The following is a 20,359-nucleotide window of genomic DNA, read 5'->3' on the forward strand; positions in this document are numbered from 1 at the left end:
CCTAAACAAATAGCCAAATTTTGTGATTTTTTAAAAATAAATATAAATTGACTATGTAAAATGTAAATATATATATAAACAAGCAACATATTATTAATTAAATGTCGTACTGCCGTTAAGTGAGTATTACACAAGCTACATAATGTTCCGGCATGCGGCGCCCGGCATGTGTCGCAAGTTTTATCCACTGGCACATGCCAATGACAACCGGATGAGCCACTGAATGTGTCACTAAGCATAGCTGCATGTGCCAGTGCTTTCTGTGCGCAAGAGGCCATGCCACTTAATTGTTACCGCTTCTTTATCACATTCACAATGACCGAGAATAGCACGCTAAATATCGAACCTTCGGGGAAATCACACGTTTTGTTTTGTTTTTGTTTTTTAAACGCCTAAAAGAGGAGAGTCTGCTGGCAAAAAAAGAACGGGACAGTCGCAGAGCTCGTAATAAAACGAGAATCAGCATTGGCTTGGCTTTTCGGAGATAGCGAGAACTGAGGGATTTGAAAAGTGACACGGAGATGGCGTTTTTTTACTCAACGGGTGAGTAGCCTAAGCTATTTCGTTGAACAGATAAACTGTCATATGTAGCTCTCTAACAGTGTTCATTGTAGAGTATTATCTATTCTATTGTGAAGGGTTATTTCATTATGGGTTGAGCCAGTAGTACTGTACTAGAATTTATTTTCAAGGAAGTACTGTGCCTATTAATGGGTATAACTCAGTGTTTCTCAAACCTTTTGGTCACGCTGGTGCTCCCCACCCCACCTCTGACTACAAAATATTTTTTTTAAAAAATTATAAAACACCTGCAATTTCGCTTTGCAATGCCATTAAACCTGTCACGATCCCTGTATCATGGTTCCTTGTTGTGGACTCTTATTTTGAAATGCATTTTCTGTTACTTATATCATTACTTCCCCTTTCCTGTTTACCGTTGTCTTGTTTGTTACCATAGTGATGCATTCCATTGATTCAATTCCACAGTTTCAGGTGTGCCTTATTAACCTCTTGTTATGTGTATATTCCCCAGTGTTTCAGTCTTGGTTTGTCGGTTGTTGTCTTTGCATGTTGTGTGAAGCTGTTGAGCTCCTGCTCTTTTAATTATGGTTCCTGTTCCTGGTTTTGACCCTCTATTTGGATAATCTTTGTTTTTGGTTTCAATAAATACGGCTGCAACTGTATTCTCACCCCTCTTTGTCCCTGCTGCCTACACGTAACAGAAACATTGAAAAATATAACAGCAAGAGAAAATAATAGATCAGAACATAACTTTTAATTTAAATAGGCCGTAACAAAAAAATGAAATATTGCAGTGATGCTTTGAATGAACAATATAATCAGTGGCTGCAGTTTTGACAGTGCCTCACGAGCTCAGCTTCTTGTACATTCTCGCCGGAACACAACAGTTAGTGAAGACCAAAAAATACTAGATGTATTTTTTATACTTTGTCCAAAAAGGTAGAAAAACTAAACTCAAATGCCATCATTAATCATATGGTTGGAAGTTGTTCAAGCATATGCATTGTCACAAGTAATAAAGCACCGAATGAATAAGGGAAATGTATCCCATTTAAAATGTACTGTATATAGAATTGAAAGTTTGAAGAGTGTGATGCTTTACTGAGTATATGGTTCGTTTTGCAAGCAAACAAAACATTAAAATACTAGAAAAAATTTACACCCGACTAAGAAAACTATAGTCAAGAGTAAAAATACAAAACTATACACAAACATCATGTATATTTCTAAATACAAAGAAAATCTCAACCAGGGGCGCTTCTGGTACTCACAAATAAAACTATGGGTGCTCCAGAAAGGGAACAAAATATCAAAAATGCTATAAAATCCACGTCCAGGCACTTAGTTAGAAAGGCCTTTATTGTAAGATAGGGCTACAGCTTAAAAAACACCAACACTTATCAGCCCAAACGTCTTTGTCGTGCTAGACACTAGAGAGTAAGAAGTAGCTAAATAGATACACCTGTGACTATACATGTTCAGGATCTGACAGTTTTTACTCTCGAGAGACATCTAGTGGTCAGATCCTGAAATGTATAGTCACAGGTGTATCTAGTGCCTGGACGTGGATTTTCTTGTTTTACAACAGGATCCACCTACCATTTTTGCTATTTCTTAATACGTTCATACATTTCTACTACATTGCAAAAGTACAATTATTTTCTGTCACCCTCTGTCATTTCTGGCACCAATAACACCCCATATAATTGTTTTTCCTATAAGCATACATACAGTAGACAAATTAAAGTACTATGTAACCACTAAATTTATTTAATAAATGTTCCCTAAAATTCAGTTTATGTCCGATAAAAACATTTATGGCCTTTTTACACTATTAAGCAGCACATGTGTTTGTTATATTTGTGCAAAAATGGACTCAGAAAGTAAATGCCATTTATTCTATAAATTTAGCTCAGTGCAAGTTCTGTAAACAGAAGTTTATGATTTTCTAATGTCATTGTTCTCTGTACTGACTAAGAGATAACACTCAAAAGCAGGCTTAAAATTCTCGCTCTCGTTCTTGATGATTTAGGAATTTGATCAACCTTGGAGGAACTGGAAGCTTGCAAATTTTCTTCAGTCTATTGATCCCAACTAGTTTGCGTATTTTCAGTCTGCAGAGCTGCATGAGTGGGCGTGGAGGCACTGCAATCAGAACCAGCAAATGAATACACAGGTGACTGAAATAATTAGCATATATGAATAATTTAAGCAAAAGATATGGGTGCGCATACTTGATTTCTCTTTGATGCATCGCCACTCATGATAACTGTCCAGATGTTCAATGAGTCGTGCACAGAGTTTCACATGCCCAACATAGTCAAGCAGCACATCTATAATGGGTCCTGCCCAGTGGGAGTAGGTTTCGGTGGAAATCACCTCACAGAACTAGTAAAAAGTGTATAAAATGTGGTACTATACACAGTTCAGTAATAAAATAACAATTATACTGTATGTAGTGGCTTCAGGTCACTCACCTGAACGCAGGTCTTTTCCGTAGTTTCGTCTAAATCATATCTTACATTACGCCTAGTCTTTATAGGAGGATGAGGATTGCTGCCATAATCACAATTGAAACATGACAAGGCATCACAGCCATTATCCATCAGATACTTCAGTAAGGTCAGATACTTCAAACAGAACATAACAGCAGCTGGAAATGTCGTTGGGTGAGTTGGGATGTAGGCATTGACATTTGCACCATATTGCACCAGCAAAGTCACTGTCTGTATGCAACCCTGCCTCAGGGCCACCAGGAGCGGGTTGAACGTGTCCAGGTTCGGGTTAGCACCAGCCTCCAGGAGCATGGTGGTAGCATCGATGTTGTTGTTCATGACGGCGAAGTAGAGAGCTGAGCTGCGACGATCTTCATACATCATAGAATGTCCCTCAGACAATGTGGCGTTGACATCAAAGCCGGCCTCGATCAGTACCTCGAGAATATCGTTTCTGTTGCGCTCCGCTGCTAAATGGAGAGGGCTGATACCTGCACGCCTCACTCTGGCCTTACTTGTGGCTGGGATCAGCATGGCTACAATGCTAAAAACAAGAAGTTTTGTGTTCTTGAGTGTTGCCTTGCTAGTGTGCACCAAAATACAATTGAATGTCATGTTAGAATTTGACAACGGTAGGCTAAAATGACCATTATAAAATGGGGAAATTATTTCATAAAAGGACTATTAATACATGTAAACCTTTTAAAAAAGCGTTTATGTATAGTGATTAGCGATAATGAAAGTTTAGAGAACCAGTTCTAGGGTTGGGAACCGAGAATTTGTGTAAAAAAAAAAAAAAAATGCAGAGCTGAACGACATTTGGGCTTATTAGGGTTCGTTCACATAGTTTTTAATTCCACTGTGCTGCATTTCCATTGTTTTTAATGTAAACATTCATGCACAAGATGGACGTGTTTGACTGTTGCGCTCCCATGCATCTTTTGCAGTGTCTCGCGCATTCTAAAAACTGTTCAACAGTTCAACTTAAAGTCCCCATGAAATCAAAATGGACAATTTCTTTTTATTATAAATTATTTATCCGTCCATATCTTTAATCAAAATAACTTCTGCTACCTCTTGCAACGATGTCTCTTGTGCTTGTGCTGACGTGTCAACTGGCACGAGGATTGGACAACTCAATGAGATCATCCAAGGCAGGTGGTATGTCCAGAGCATAGCTTTCATTCATACGGTCAGCCAACCCATGCAGGAGCATGTCCCACGGAGCCTCCTCGTCCCAGTTCCATTGAGCAGCCAGCGTGCGAAACACAGATCACTGATTGATCACCTTGTTGCAGTTCTGCCAACACCCGTACCGCTTCCAGAGACAGCACGGTCAAACACCTTCTTCAGCAACCCGGTCTCACCCCAAAACGCCATATACTGACGGGTCTTGACCATACGTCAACATACGACGAAAAGGGTTCCCCTATAACGTCAATATGAGACGCAGACATAAGCGCTCCAGCAGCGCCTCCTAGCGGTACCCTAACGCATACCTAAACCCAACCATACCCGAATCGTCACACATGGACGTTATAGGGGTACCCTTTTCGTCGTATGTTGACGTATGGTCAAGACCCGTCAGTATGTGACGTTTTGGGGTGAGACTGTGTTATCTTCAGCTCATGGCGGAACATGTCATCCCCATTGAGCTGCTCGGCCAGTCAGCAGCGTGTTCACCAAAGCCACTGTAGATCCCTCTGATAGAAAGGCAGACGGCTGGAGAGCAAAAAAACAGAGAGCACTTAGCCAGAAATGAACGACACGATTTTGGATCACCATAATAGGCAGATTATGGTGGTAGTCGAGGTTCGCTGTGACGAGCAGTAAGATCTCCGAAGGGGGAAACTGACGTTAGGTTAGGCGCAGTGAACGGGTTAGCTGCCTCGGTCTTCAGTTGCTGGAACTGGGCAGACAACTCTGCAACCTGTGCTACCAAAGCCTGAACCGTCCAACCCGTCGCCATGATCTGATCCTCTTGGCGTTCCATACGAGTGTTGTTGCTGTCCAAAATGTCTCTCAGCTCAAAGCCCTCGCTGGATCCATCTTGGTCAGAACGTTATTTCAAGGGAAAAAACAACTGGATCCAGTAGCAAATGCAATCAAATAGGTTGTTTATTAAACATAAAATAAATACTGAAAACAGAACGTAGATGGTCAGGTGTTGTAGAGCCATGGTGATTGGTGAAGTTACAGGCTTTGGCAGCACGAATCAAAATGCAATGGGCTGGAGGAGCAGACTGCCGACCAATAGAGCCAAAGAGAAATCCAGGAACAGTGATGACAACAGGTAATCCAAACAAGAAACAAGAACACAAGAACAGGGAACACTAACGGCAAAAGAAACGGCAGGTCATGAGTAACAAAGATCTGACAAAGAATGACTACAAACACAAGGGTAGATATAGAGGAGAACAAAATGAGTACCAGGTGTGATTGGCCTGTCAGTGCAATGAGTTGCCCAGCAACACTGACAGCCAACCATGCCAGAGACAGAAACCAAAAAACATGAACCTTGACAATGAGATCACAGCAATAGCAAACCACAACGATCCAACGATTCAATCAATTCCTGATGGACAAAACCAAGTTCGAGAAGCTGTTTAACTTGAATGTACATTACAGAAGGGAAGAATAGATTATCGCAACTTCCATTTCATGGCGACTTTAAAAACGCATGTCTCACACTAGACACTGCAAAAGACACAAGACGGTCAAATATGTCAGTCTAGCACATGTTTACATAAAACCCCCCAGAAAAGCAGTGCAGTGGAAATGCAAAAACACATTCTGTGTGTGAATGGCTAGACGTTCACAAACATGCATTCTTTCACTGAAATACCAATATAGTTTACTTCACTATTTACTAGTTTCCTTCACTACATTTTCAACGGCGCCGCACACCTCTACTGAATCTACAGGGCAAAGAGTGAATAGAGTCGGATTCCTATGAGTTGGCTCTTTCTAGAGAAACATACAGTGCAGTGTAGTCCAATTCCTAAACGAATGACTCTTATTGGGGCAGTCTTGGCCTAATGGTTAGAGAATCAGACTGGTAACCCGAAGGTTGTGGGTTCAATTCTCAATAGTGGCATGAAATGACTTGAGGTGCCATTGAGCAACACTCCTAACTCTCAATCACTCCCCGGGTGCCACAGCACAATGACTGCCCACTGCTCTAGGTGTGTGTCCTTGGTTTGCTGTGTGTGTGTGTGTTCACTACTCACTCACTGCTCCTGATGTGTGTGCACTAATTGGATGGGTTAAATGTAGAGGACAAATTGTGACTGATGTCACTTTCACTCGCAAGAATTGTTTAACGTATTTTTTAATGTGAAAATTATATAATCATTTGACAGTAAAATGCTTCTTTTTTCAAATATATATTCCTTAAAAATTCTCAAATGTTTGTTAATGGAGTTGTTAAGGAATTGAAATTATTAAGAGGAACCAGAACCCGGGATCATTAAATTCTTTACGATTCCCATCCCTAAACATCTCATGCTATCAGGAATTATGCTATGGGATGATTAGTTTAACTGTTAGGCGGGAAAAAGACCCTACACACAATAAACTAGAAGAGTTAACAAGACATGAAGAAAGAACACTTTTTTGGCAAATAAAACCATTTACTACTTGAGTTAGCTTGAGTTTTCAGGTGATAGGTTACAGGATTAGCACCCTCTTGCCACAGCATTGCTGTAAAGAACCCATTGAGACTTACTTAGTTTCCCTGGCATTTTTGTAGGTACACCCGATGACATTGCTGAAAATTAATGCAAGATCATGAGATATACTAAACCCAAACTCGTAAGAACCAATGACCTTCGCATACAAATGAGTTGTCTAGATAAACTGTGACCTGAGAACATTTTTCTCAAAGTAAATTAATTCATTCATACAAATTCCTTATTAAGTGAATTCTTAATTCATACCCATCATTGCCACGCTGGGCAGCAATATGGATTGGCATCAGTCCTGTCTTGCCCGGCTTGTTGGCGTCTGCATTTTGAGATAGAAGGAACTCTACAATGTCCTCATGACCATTCTTACAGGCCTCATACAGCGCGGTGGCTCCATCTGCGGCCTGGCTGTTGAGATCTGCACCTGATTGAGTTGAGATGCATTACATTTGAGATGCATTACATCACAAAGCAACAATGAAACAGAAAGGAAAATGACAGTGAAGTGAAAGATGTTACCATTTTTTAAAAGCATGCGAAGTGCATCCACTCTTCCACTTTGGGCAGCGACAAAGATGGGAGTAATTCCGTACATGTTGGCCATGTTGACTTTGGCTCCAGCTTTCACTAGCATCTCACAGATTTCCACATTGTTTCTGCAAACAGTCTCATGGAGAGCGGTCCAGCCTTGAATACAGTTCTTATTCACAGAGGCGCCGTAATTCAGTAACATGGCAACAATTGCTGGGTTCTCCTTCTCACAAGCTACAGATATGTATAGAAATGATACAATTTCCATCACACCACTGAAGGTCTTATTCAGTGTAAAACAAAATATATTTTTGTGGATCTGGGATGGTATGGCTGGCTTTTAAACTTAAAAAAAAAATCTGAATGTAACTAGAATTAACAAGAATTCAAATAACAATTTTTTTTAAACAAAAAAACAACATCAAGATTTAACATGTTTTGGGGAGGAAATAACTTGAAATTTGAAGGGTCAAAGGCCATGGATGGATGGATGGATACCTTTGTAAAGGGGAGTCTCCTTCTCCACATTGGCAATATCAGGATCAGCCCCATTCTCCAGAAGTCTCTCCACACATGCAAGATGTTCCATGGTCACAGCTAGCATTAAAGCAGTCTTCCGTTCCAATGTGCGCTGGTTAACCATGCCAGGTTGAGCTGTGAGAATAGAGTTCATGATAAAAGCCAGAACAAACAGTTAGAGCTTGGCTAAAAAAAAGTTAAACTGAGTCTTTCAAATGAGCTCACTCTACCTCTCAGGAGAATTTTAATGCATTGATCTTGTCCACAATATGCCGCCTCGTGTAAAGGAATCCATCCATCTTTATTTGGTGTAAGAAGGTTGCAACCAGGTTGCTTAACCAATAGCCTCACTGTTCCTACATCATCGTCCAAAATGGCCTTAACAATAGGCTCAAGCTCCCTAGAGAAGACACCGCTTTTATTTTGATGCATGAAGTGTTGCAGGTGAGATGATGTTCATGATGGCTCTTGCATATGTAAATATTAAAATGTATATAACATAAACTGTTCCATGTGCAGCCTGATGTCATTAGTTAAATCGTTTACAAGTTTGGAGTCAGTAAAAAAAAAAATGCTTAAAACAAAAGTTTCTTTATTTCTAATAAATAATGTTCTATAGAACTTTCTATTAATAAACAAATACTGAAAAATATGAATTTAGGCTTCCACAAAAACACTGGAATAATAATGTTATATGATATTAGAATGATTTCTGAAGGATGTGACTTTGAAGACTGGAGTAATGTCTGCTGAAAATTATATTTCACAATATTAGGGTGAATTCAGGTTGATTAGGACTTTTTCCAAGTCATTTCAATGGCAAAAAGTGTCCCACTCACCCTTAATTCCCTACTGGTTTTATTCTAGGTTTGATCAAATAAATGCAGCCTCAGTGAGCATAAGAGACTTCTTTCAAAAACAAAAAAAATTACACTGACCCCAAACTTTTGAACGGTAGTGTACATTTGGATGTATCATACACTGAAACATACAATGAGGACATTCTGACCACAAAAGCTAAAATGTAAAACTATTAGCTTATGTAAAATAATGTAAAATATGTCTTCTGCTGTTTTAGCCTATCTGCTTCAAGGTACGACATGCATACCTCAGTTGTAACGAATGTTTTTTTATTTTTTTTATTTACTGTTGCCTTTCTATCAGGTCGAACCAGTCTGGCCATTCTCCTCTGACCTCTGGCACCAACAAGGCATTTTCGCCCACAGAACTGCCGCTCACTGGATATTTTCTCTTTTTTTCCGGACCATTCTCTGTAAACCCTAGAGTGAAAATCCCAGTAGATCAGCAGTTTCTGAAATACTCAGAGCAGCCCATCTGGCACCAACAACCATTCCACGTTCAAAATCACCTTTCTTTCTCATTCTGATGCTCAGTTTGAACTTCAGCAGATCGTCTTGACCATGTCTACATGGCTAATGAATTGAGTTGCGTTAATGAGCAGTTGAACAGGTGTACCTAATAAGGTGGCCATATAGGCTTTAATATATTTATCAGCTTCAATGAAAACGTACAAATAATCACACTTTTCTTTACAAACGTTATAATGAGATCATACTGTCATGTGGGTAATTAGGTGATCACTCACTCTTCAGGCTCAGGTGCGACTTGCATAGTTCCATCATATCTTCGATACGCCACCATTCGCTTGCCAGAACCCGTCACAAAGTGACTCACCGAACACACACCCTTTGGATTTATTGTTTCCCTTTTGGAGAAAAAAATTATTGCATTCAGATGGGGAAGGTTAATTTAATGCTGCCTTAAATCTCTACATATTGGACAATCACATTTTCAGAATTCTAGTCAATTTTCATAATTTAAAATTAAATGACCTTTGAAATTAAACCAAAATCCACAACTGGAAGCCTAGAGGTGGATCCAAACAAGTAGATTGGGGCACAGCAAATGATAGTGTCTATTTTTATGCATGGTGGCATGTGAACTTGAACTACGCTTGCACTTTATAAAGATTGCCTTTAAATGAAGAGGAACAGGTGTGAAACAGTAGTGTCAGCCATTGAAGAAGCTGCAGTAGACATCATCTGTAAGTGATCTTGTTACTCTCCTCATGAGCTGCATCATCAAAACATGACTAGACATTTCATGAAGCAACATGTTAATGGGTATGTTTTTATCCTATGTCTCTCTGTTTTACATATAAATGTAGTCTAGTTGTTAAGTTCCATGTATTGCCTAAATCACACACTGAAATATCTAATCTACACTATATTGCCAAAAGAATTGGGACACTCAACACAAGTTGAATTCAGGTGTTCAAGGTTGCCACTTGTGCAACAAGTCCATTCGTGAAATTTCCTCACTACTAAATATTCCACAGTCAACTGTTAGTGGTATTATAACAAAGAAGAAGCAATTGAGAACAACGTGAACTCAGACATGAAGTGGTAGGCCACGTAAAATAACAGAGCGGGACCAGCGGATGCTGAAGCGCAAAGAAGTCGCCAACTTTCTGCAGTCAATAGCTAGACCTCCAAACTTCGTGTGGCCTTTAGATTATCTCAAGAACAGTGTGTAGAGAGCTTCATGGAATGGGTTTCCATGGCAGAGCAGCTGCATCCAAGCCTTACATCAAGTGCAATGCAAAGCGTCGGATGCAGCGCTGCCACTGAACTTTAGAGCAGTGGAGACGTGTTCTCTGGAGTGACGAATCACGCTTCTCTGTCTGGCAATCCGATGGACGAGATTGGGTTAGGCGGTTACCAGGAGAACGGTACTTGCTTGACCACTTTGTGCCAAGTGTACAGTTTGGTGGAGGGGGGATTGTGGTGTGGGGTTGTTTTTCAGGGGTTGGGCTTTAAGCCCCTTAGTTCTAGTGAAAGGAAATCTTAATGCTTCAGCATACCAAGACATTTTGGACAATTTTATGCTCCCAACTTTGTGGGAACAGTTTGGGGATGGCCCCTTCCTGTTCTAAAATGACTGTGCACCAGTGCACAAAGCAAGGTCCACATGGATGAGCAAGTTTGGTGTGGAGGAACTTGACTGGCTTGCACAGAGTCCTAACCTCAACCCAACAGAACACCTTTGGCATTAATTAGAGCGGAGACTGCGAGGCGGGTCTTATCGTCCAACATCAGTGCCTGACCTCACAATTGCGCTTCTAGAAGAATGGTCAAAAATTCAGATAAACACACTCCTAAACCTTGTGGAAAGAAGTGGAGTTGAAGCTGTTATAGCTGCAAAGGGTGGGCCAACTCCATATTAAACCCTATACGGATCAGGGATGGGATGTCACTAAAGTTCATGTGCATGCAAAGGCAGACGTCCCAAAACTTTTGGCAATATAGTGTAACATATCTATCTGAAATCTAATATCTAAAGAATTTTAGCTTGAAGCCAATTTGAAAATATAGGCTACCCACTAAAGGTCAGTGTGAGTAAGGTGTTCTAAGCACTGGTTATTTTTATACTGGCAGTGAGAGTTGATTTAGGATGGTACCTCATTTCAACTTGAATGCAGCACATCACACTGTACCTGGGTGGATTGGCAGGACACGCAGTTGGTTCTAGTTGCTGCTGGGGACAGCGATGTGATGGTGGAGCTTGGCATGGTGATGCCGGCATGTTCAGAGCAGCAGGGTTATTCGAGTTTTGTGACCCAGGCCCAGAGCTCTGGGCATCAGAAAGGCTCCGCTCGATTGCCAGCTGCATGAGCTCATTATCAGATAGGTTGCTATAGAAACTGTAGTCAGCAAATTCCAGGTTGGTTCCTGTGATACCTGGCATTGACACATGGGCGACTGCCATGATGGACCCTAAGACAACCAAAACATTCATTATGTAATGAAACTGGACTAACGTGTATTATTGCATATTTAATTTGCTTGATTATGAGATACAACTAAAGGATTTAAATCTGTGAGATTTTTTGTAGTTTTTAGGTTACACTTTACAATAAGATTTCACTTGTTAACAGTACCTAACAATGAACAATACTTCTACAGCATTTATTAATCTCAGTCAAACATTTTTTAATACATCTTTAAAATCTAAAGTTTTATTTGTTAACATTTGTTAATGCGCGGTGAAGTAATGAACAAAGAATGAACAAATACAAAGTTCTGTAGATGGTGCAGGCTGATATACTTCAAGTGAAATCGAAGATCAAACTGCTATGAAGTCATTTAGAACAAAATCAGGCCAAAATGAACTTCAGTTCGTTTTGGGAGTTCAAAACATCTTGCCAAAAAATGTTTGAAAAGTTTGCTACGGCTGGTAAACGCTTTGTACTACCATTGGTCCGTGGCGATTACGTAATAGGTAGGTGTGTGCTGAGGCTCCGCCTCCTTTCACGTGTCTTTTCCATCTTTTTCAATTTCTCATTGTTCATTTCTCCTCACGGGTCAGTTGAGATTAGATGTGACCCATGATTGAAAACATGAACACATTGGAGAGCTGCTTTATAGTAGAAAATTAAGTTGTACTTCTGTCTCAATTTTGTTTGAGATTGTGTTTATTTTGTTATTGTGAGGAAAGCGTGCAGCACATATTTACATATTCATCTAACCGTCGCTACATATATCGATAACATTATATTGCTGCACACGTATTTCAAACTTCTTTTACCCCTAAATTAAGAACAAAAAAGGAACTTTGCCTTGAGTATGTCGGGGCCTTTAGCAATCACATCATTCTCTCTAGGGCACAGCTGATTGGTTCTTGCTGTATCAGTAGCCAATGAGCTCATTGCTCGACCTTCAAATACTTGGTTAGCATTTGCTGTAGCAGTGCAGCACACTTTTTTAAAATTCCTCTGAAATTCAACATCTAAGATAAGTGAACAGTCATTCTCATGCTATATCGCTGCATTATTTCATGGTCTGCCTTATTAATTCTTAATGAAGTTACCATACACAAGGTTTAAAATCATGTGTCATATTAACAGTCCTGTTTTAATGCTTAGAGTAAATTAGTAAGCATATTAGCAGCTAGTATTTGCTATGAGGAAATCATTGCTATGAAAATATATACTTTTTTTTTTATCAGCAGCAGTATGTAGTAGCCTATAGAAAATTCAGATTGCAACGTTAGCAAATATGGAAATATGGAAAACAACAATTCCCACAATGCACCACATTGCACAGCTCCGCAAGCCACTAATCCAGAACACCGCAAAACTAGGATGGTTCACAACACAAACGTCCGTGTCCTCGTCTGATTCAGAGATGTAACAAATATTCACTTTAATTATACGGAAGTATGTAATCAGCTGCATTTCCATCAGAATTCGATTTTTGCCATACAATCTCACAACTACAGGACAAACTTGTTGGATACTTCCATCGTCAACATATTAGTAGGCTAAAGGTAAGTAGATCATCCACCCACATAGCAAACAGTCTTGGCTCGAATGCGGCCTCATGCTGGCACTGCTCCTGTTGGCAGTGTCATGTGTCCTGTCAGCCAAAGCTAGTCCAAGTATGGCTATGACGGCACAGCATGGATAACAACAAACAACATGACGGCCGATTGTTGGTGGGAGGCAACAAAGTAGCCCAATGGCCAGTCAAAAGTAGCCCAAAAATAGTCTCAGCCTCAGACGTCACGCCCATCGACCGTTGGCTGAACGTCTGATGCATATGGCACACTTGTCTGGAAACACTTCAGGACTTTCAAAGTCACGATCTGATTGGTTGAATTCTACAGGATGTGCGGGAGACGTGTGTGTCGCGTTCTTTATCGGTCCGTCTGGAAACAAATGCCGTGATTCCAAAACCCTTCGTGGGAGAAGAAAACCGTTGTGTTTACAACTGTGACAATGAGCGCTTACCAACTAAAAATGAACACTAAAAATTTTGCAGTAAACTTGCATAACGTTCTTGAATAAATAATTTATTAGATGCACGCCGGTCTGTTATTGTAAGGACATCGACATTATATTGTCACACCCCTAAACATGACGTGGAACAAAACAAACTGTGATCGGTTGCGTTACATGTCAGTCAAACGTCCTCTTGGGCGGTCCTTGTCCAAAAAAAGCTGCGATATAGTCCAGACCCTCTGCTGTCAGTCTGAATGTCTGGCTACGTGAGACTAGCCAAAAAATAGCCCAATGCGAATGGTTTTTTTTTTCTCCATTGGGCGGTCGAATTCTCCATTGAATTTGTAAATCTGGGGGGTGTATTGGGGGTGTTGGAGTGCCGAAATCGTACCTACGGAGGTGGAAATCAACTCGCTGAATGTTTTTTTTACCCGCGGCAACAACTTAGCAAAAAAAGTAGCCTGATTCCGTGGGAAAACCGTGGACTTGGCAACACTGGTGGAAGGTTTTTAACAACATGAGGGCAAATTTGGAATCAAATTTTTAATTATTATTTTTAAATGATTCCAAGATTATTTATGAGAAAGAGACATTTTATCAAAACATACTGAGAATAATTCATAATTACATGCATGAAAATAATAATTATTTTATATAATATATAATTAATTGCAGTTTAAGGCAGATGACTGATTTACTTAATTTAAAATTATATAATTTCATTCAAATAACTCAGACTACAATTTAAAATCTTAAAATTAATAAAATGTATGTAATCATTTAACCATTAAATGTTATACAATATTTATTTTGTGGGACAAATATGGGATTTTATGAATATGCCGTGGCCCAAAAATGACCATAAAATACACTGCAAAATTTTATCTGTGCGCTGTAACCCAAATCTTCGGAATCAATGTGATTGCTTTGTGTGAGAAACGGACCCAAATTCAACTATCTTTGTCTTCATCTTCATCTTCATCTTCAGTAGCAATTAAATCCAGCACTCATTAAAATTAAAAAATTTGCTGCCTCGGGGAGCGTTTTGAAAAATTAAATGCGTGCCTTCTTGGGCGGGCTGTGTCCCATATACTCTCATTCCCTATTCCCTACATTAGTCCACTAATATAGTTCACTTGAGGGAGTGAATGAAAATGAGTGAGCGGTCTATTCAGCGTAGTGAAGCCTCTCCTTCTGTCATAAGTCACCTCAGTTTGGACATTCCCTGCTTCACAACGTCCATACCATCCATCCTAAACAGTATGTGAGATTAAAATAAGTGTGTTAGAAAAGCATAGTGAGTTGAAAAGAGTATGCCAGAAGTCCCCGGATGGTCTTTCGGTGGATTTTCGAAGTGTGGATCCGTGCACACTAAAAGGTTAATATTGCCCACAACCCATCGCGCTTTGGAGGAGGAGCTACAAACACAAGTGAAAAGTGTTAAAAAAGGGAGTGAATAATCAGTTTAACCTGATTTATTGTTATCCGTGTTACATTTCATTTGCAATAACAATGTGGACTGTCAAGTTGTTTGTTGTCATAGTTACAGGTTTGATTTAGTCACTTAGTTCAGGTGTGCTTGTTTAATCATTATTGTTTTCAGTTGTATATAAGTTGTATATAAGTTCCTTTGGATATAGCTGTGGATGTTATTAAACACTATTTGAACTTGAACCTTCTTCTTCGTATGCTTACTATTACATACCCGTGACAGAAGACACAACCTAAAAATGATTTACGTGGTGATGTCTGTTTAAATAATATTTTCCTCTCATCATGGATTATCTCTCCTTTCAGTTATTGTGCCTTGAGCAGGGAGATCCCTCCCTCGGGGGAACATATGGAAGACTTCCTCGTCCATGCTCATCAGTTGAACTTCCCCGACAACTGCCTTAGTTCTTTTCTTTTCGTGGGACTCAACATTGCGACAAAGGCTCAGTTGTCCGGGGAGGGTCCTCGAGGGAGCTTCATTGAGAATGTGGAGTTGGTGCTGGTATCTTGTGGATTACCACTGACCATCGGACCAGCTGACGACGATGCCAGCCTTACTCCATATCCAGTGCCGAGCAAGATACCTAACCACTGCGAGGAGCAGCAGAACGAGCCCACCACAGACAACGAGTCCGAGTCCGAGTCCGCCTCCACCGTGATGTGTGAGCCAGCACCAATGGGAGCGACCGAGCAAACATCACCTTGAAACCAGAGCTGTGTGTGTCTGACCAGGCGTGGGACTCCTTGTGGAATACGAGTGTATGGAAGTGAGCGCCCCCAACCCTCCCGCCACTGAGAGTGAGCATCTACTGGACACATGAACATTTGTTTTGCGTTTAAAAAAAGAGGATTCCCTACCTCCTTTGATTCCGCCTGAATCCGAAACATCTTCATCAGACCTGTTGGCCACTCCCAGCCTCCGTCTTCCACCTCCTCTCCAAACTGCTACAATACATTTTATGTGTTCTGTCAGTTCCTGTGTTTCTCTTTAGTCTCCTCTCCTCAGCCACTTCTGCAACCCAGTCATTGTCGTCTCCCATCAGCCCCTCAGTACCGCCTCAGCCTCCTCTCAGTGGTGTGGCTCCACCCTTCCTCAGGCACCGCCTCTGCCCTCCAGATCCCTACTTACATCTCAGGGGGGTAATCGCTGCGGCTCCGTCACTGGCACCAAGGTCTTTGGCATCTTCGTCTGCATGGTGGGCTTCCTCTCCAATGTCACCGTCACCTCCACTCATCCCTAAGGTGGTGGCAGAACTCTCTCCACCATGGCTCCACCGTCCAGCGGCACGCCATGGATCACAGTTCTGGCTGTGGCCTGGATCGCCTCCCATCTGTCCCTGCTCAAGGCCATTCTCTGGATCACACCACCTGCACCACCCTGGACTTTCCGTTTGATCCCTCTCCCGGACTCTCGTCCTCCACCTGAGCCTCCTCCTCCAGGCTTGATTTTATATATAAAAATTAAATGTTTTTAGATTATTATTATTTTATTCTACTGGTACATGATTTATGGATTTTATGGCTGAGTTTAAATTTTGTATGATTTTGCCATGATTTATGTTTACATACAGCTTTGCCAAAACTTTATTACACAAAACAAATAATGGCAAATAAGAGAAATATACAATATAACAATACCAAATATTAAGATGCTGTGTTATATTGGGCTTGTTAAGGCACAGGTGTGGCTCAGTTTTGGGGTTTCTGGTCAAAGACTGTGAATCGGTATATTAATATTAAATATTAAAACTTGTTCTGGCCCAGTCCAGGGCTAGTTAATGCATGGCTCTTGTCTTGGATTGAGATCTGGGCTACCCAAGGACCATAATTCATTGCTGTATGTGGGACGAGTGAAACCTGGTTGTGTGGACAGGAGTTGGGCCAGAGAAAAATTGGCATGTGGGCACTGTATTAAGAACGATAATTAATCATGTCAAGGCAGTTTTCCAGGTGTCCTCAAATGAAAGCAAGAGCACCCTCAGTTAATACTGTAATAATATAATATTGGCTGAAAGATTTGTAGAAAACGTAGCATATTTGTGTTTGCACTCTACAGAATGTACAATTTTTCTATTTGCAGCGTGTTTTGCGAGTATTTGCTAAGAAACCACATTTATGAGACCTTTCAAATTTCAAATATGAAATTTAATTTTAAGCTTTTTGAACAGCTTTGGAGAATTTGATGTTTCCCCATTCAAAGAGATATGAGTTGTCCTTGCATAACTTCTGCCTGAGAGGCATTTCAAAGTTGTCTGTCGAGTGAAATGACTTGTCTTAAAGGGACTTTGTTGCGCATCAGTTCAGAGTCATGCATGCATGCCCCCGTTCATTCATTCATTGCTCCAATGGCACATTCATTACCGCTAATACCGTAAACTAATTAGCAGAGTGTTTTTATAGCATTGAAATGAACTGTATAAAACAAGTATTAAAACCAAGAGTCGTGTTTTACAGGTTTTCATTCCATGCAGAAATAAATGACAAAGCATTTGAGCAGCAGCGATTACATTATCATGTTTATACAGCAGCAGCAAGCATTGCTGTGAGAATACAGCAACAAAGCATTGTGGACATGAGAAAACGTTTAATTTGTACACACTCAAAATATCATGTTTTATGGAAGAAAGAAAGTCATACAGGTTTGGAAAGACATGAGGATGAGCAAATGGTGAAATAATTTTTATTTTTGGGTGAACTAACCATGTTAAGTTTATAAAAAAACAGGTTAATGTGCATTAAATATAATGGCAAAAATTAAACCAATAAAAATCGGTTTAATCAAGAGAAGAGTGTGTCTCAGTACAATTGCTTCATAGATGATGCATCTCTCAACATTTTTACAATAATAATTCAGCAATGTATACTACATTTCCATCCAAAGCACTAACACAATCCAAAGCAAACAACAAATAAAAAAGCTTACCCCCTTAAAAATGTTTTCCCCTTCCTTAACTCAGTCAGATTTCCAAACAGAGAAGTGTTTTGTTGTTGTTGTTCCCCAGTGTTTAGTGGCACACTCGACCCTTGCACTGGGACTTGTTGAGCTCTCTGTAGAGAGAGGCCTGACTGTCACCCCACACCAGAGTGTTTAGAGTATGTTATGGAGAGGACACGTGACATGTATGCTAAGATTATCAACCTCTTAGCTAATACTGTTCTTGAGGAGTAGCAGACCTGCAGTAGACACACACAAAAAGTGTGTGTGCTCTGCTCTGACTGCAGCAGAAATGTGCTACCAGAAATATTTTATCTGAAAATACCCTGTATAATATTTCTTGATTGATGTGGATTTATAAAGATAATAAAACAAATTTCTCTTAGAAATTTAAGACTGTATGATATAGCTGTAAATAATGTTAGAACATACAATGGCTTTACCTAATGTAGCCTTTAGGGTTAAATTGTTAGGCTGTTTTTGCTGTGTTAGGTTACAAGTGTGTCAAGGCTACGAGACATATTGGACATGGGATTACATTGTGTGAATACCGTATTCCTTATTTATAGGTAAAGCTGTTAAGTTAATGTCAAGCACACATTATCAAGGTTATAAACCCACATCATACTTTTGTCTGGGCTGATGTAACAATTTAACCCTTTTTAGTTGCCATTTTGGATAATGGATGAATAATTTGACAAACATTGTCAAAAAGCAAGACGTTTGAGTATCATCCACTACATCCATGGATAGTCTGCAGATTTGCACTTTTGCATTTGTGTGCCCTTGTTTCAATACAAGGTCTTTCATGGGCCAGAAATTTCTTCGTTACTATTGCAATCTCCTGACAGAGGGAACGAGACGTGTTGTCGAACGCTGACAATAGGGGTCACACTAAAAAGAGCAGGCGTGCATCCACTCATTCAGGTTTGTGCTGAGGAGTGTCCCGCTCCCTGTGGAAAATGGCACAATTGCTGAAATGAAAACTTTAGCATACGTTTTGCCGGAAAGACTCAATTGTTACGTTATTACCTTCTCATTTATCCAATTGTGTTCTAATACTTGAAGTATAAAATATCGGTACTTACACATGTCTGAGTTCGCAGATGCTGATGCCAACATTCACCTCCATCCTCCCCACCACCACCAGGATGGTCCCTTCCCATACCTCCCAGCGGGTCGGCTGCGACTCTGCCTTCGTCTTCAGGCAGGAAATGCAGATGCCGTACCCTCGGATTGCGAGCTACGGACGGGGCCCTACACCAAAGAACTTTAAATCATAATACTTGCTTGCTGGGCTGTTAATAAATGCATTCTTGTTATGTTACTTTGCCTCCTGAGTCTTTCTGGTAGAATTGACGAGGTAACCAGATGGGAGAAAGAACAATACAGAGACCACATCCCATCCAAAGGGGAAGTTAGTATGTGGAGAATACATCACATCGACTCAGTGCTGGAACTAGACTTTTATGCAAGTCCTGGCAAGGGGGTGGCCAAGGCTACTTTAGGTGGTCCATAGACCGTGAAAGAATATTATGTGTAATAATTACTTATTTTCGTAGTTTTGACCCATGTAACAATGTATTCTAATAAATAAGCTGCCAAAATTGTAGATACCAGTAAAATTTCACGATTTCACAAATCTTGGTTCCAAAAACTATAAGCCTGCTGTCACATTAAGACCGAATGCAATATATTGCATCCAATATATTATTTGTTAACAAATAAGCTTTGAAGCCTAGGCTACTATTAGTAATGAACCATCACCCGAAAAGAGCCACTAGAGCAGAGAAGGCATCAGGGCTACCATCAGATAAGACTCTTTTATTGCTTGACATTTTTTTGAAAAGCAAGGAAAGACACATAGCCCTTAAACAGACTTTCCTGCATTAATTTACATATTTTTTCTATAAATTAACATGCATATCCCCAAGACAGGGCATATATTATTACTGTATAAATGCGAACGGAAACAGAAAGGAGAATCTTTATTATATCTCTCCAAAAGCACAGACTTTATAAATACACAGAAAGAAAAATATTGAAAAATGTCTGTACACACTCTTCCAGGGCGAATTCATTATGCCCTCTGCAACGAGCAGACAACGAGCGTGACCTCAGCGGCCTGGTGGCATTGTGCCGAGAGCAAGATGTGTTTAATCGCCTATGCCTGCGTCTTTACTGCCGAGAACTGCTGGGCAAAGTCCTTGACAGTGTTGCTGAAGAGGCCACCCTGCGAGATGGGGCTGTTGAGAAAGTACACGTGATCGACCTCCCTCGTCTCAGCAAGACATGACGTTCCCAGTCGCCACCTGCATTCTCCGCAGCCTGCGACTATCTCGTCTGATTAAGAATTTCAAGAATCATTGCCATAATA

At 40.4% G+C, this 20,359-nt stretch overlaps 1 protein-coding gene across 10 annotated transcripts; it reads right to left on the reverse strand.

The window, feature by feature from the left end:
- Window positions 1–1,254: 1,254 nt before the first annotated feature.
- asb2a.1 (ankyrin repeat and SOCS box containing 2a, tandem duplicate 1) lies at window positions 1,255–19,583 on the reverse strand. 10 transcript variants are annotated; one of them, XR_013800644.1, is made up of 12 exons: window positions 17,971–19,583; window positions 11,271–11,550; window positions 9,360–9,479; window positions 7,984–8,153; window positions 7,733–7,888; window positions 7,223–7,468; window positions 6,956–7,127; window positions 6,745–6,786; window positions 3,000–3,561; window positions 2,757–2,910; window positions 2,152–2,667; window positions 1,255–1,984 (listed from the first exon to the last, which is right to left on the reverse strand). XR_013800644.1 is itself a non-coding variant. In XM_079639460.1 (12 exons), exons 3-12 carry the CDS (start codon window positions 9,394–9,396, stop codon window positions 2,522–2,524), a joined length of 1,818 nt encoding a protein of 605 aa, XP_079495586.1. In that variant the 5' UTR covers window positions 9,397–9,479; window positions 11,271–11,550; window positions 17,971–19,583; the 3' UTR covers window positions 1,255–2,521. The 10 variants fall into 10 exon arrangements, 7 of the variants coding, with proteins under 7 accessions (XP_079495586.1, XP_079495587.1, XP_079495581.1 ...); XM_079639460.1 differs by adding an exon at window positions 8,901–9,033 and having other exon boundaries at window positions 1,255–2,667; XM_079639461.1 differs by lacking the exon at window positions 17,971–19,583 and adding exons at window positions 8,901–9,033; window positions 15,906–17,937 and having other exon boundaries at window positions 1,255–2,667.
- Between the last annotated feature and the right edge of the window lie 776 nt (window positions 19,584–20,359).

This window comes from Phoxinus phoxinus (assembly GCF_949152265.1).
Source record: "Phoxinus phoxinus genome assembly, chromosome: 16".
NCBI lineage: Eukaryota > Metazoa > Chordata > Actinopteri > Cypriniformes > Leuciscidae > Phoxinus > Phoxinus phoxinus.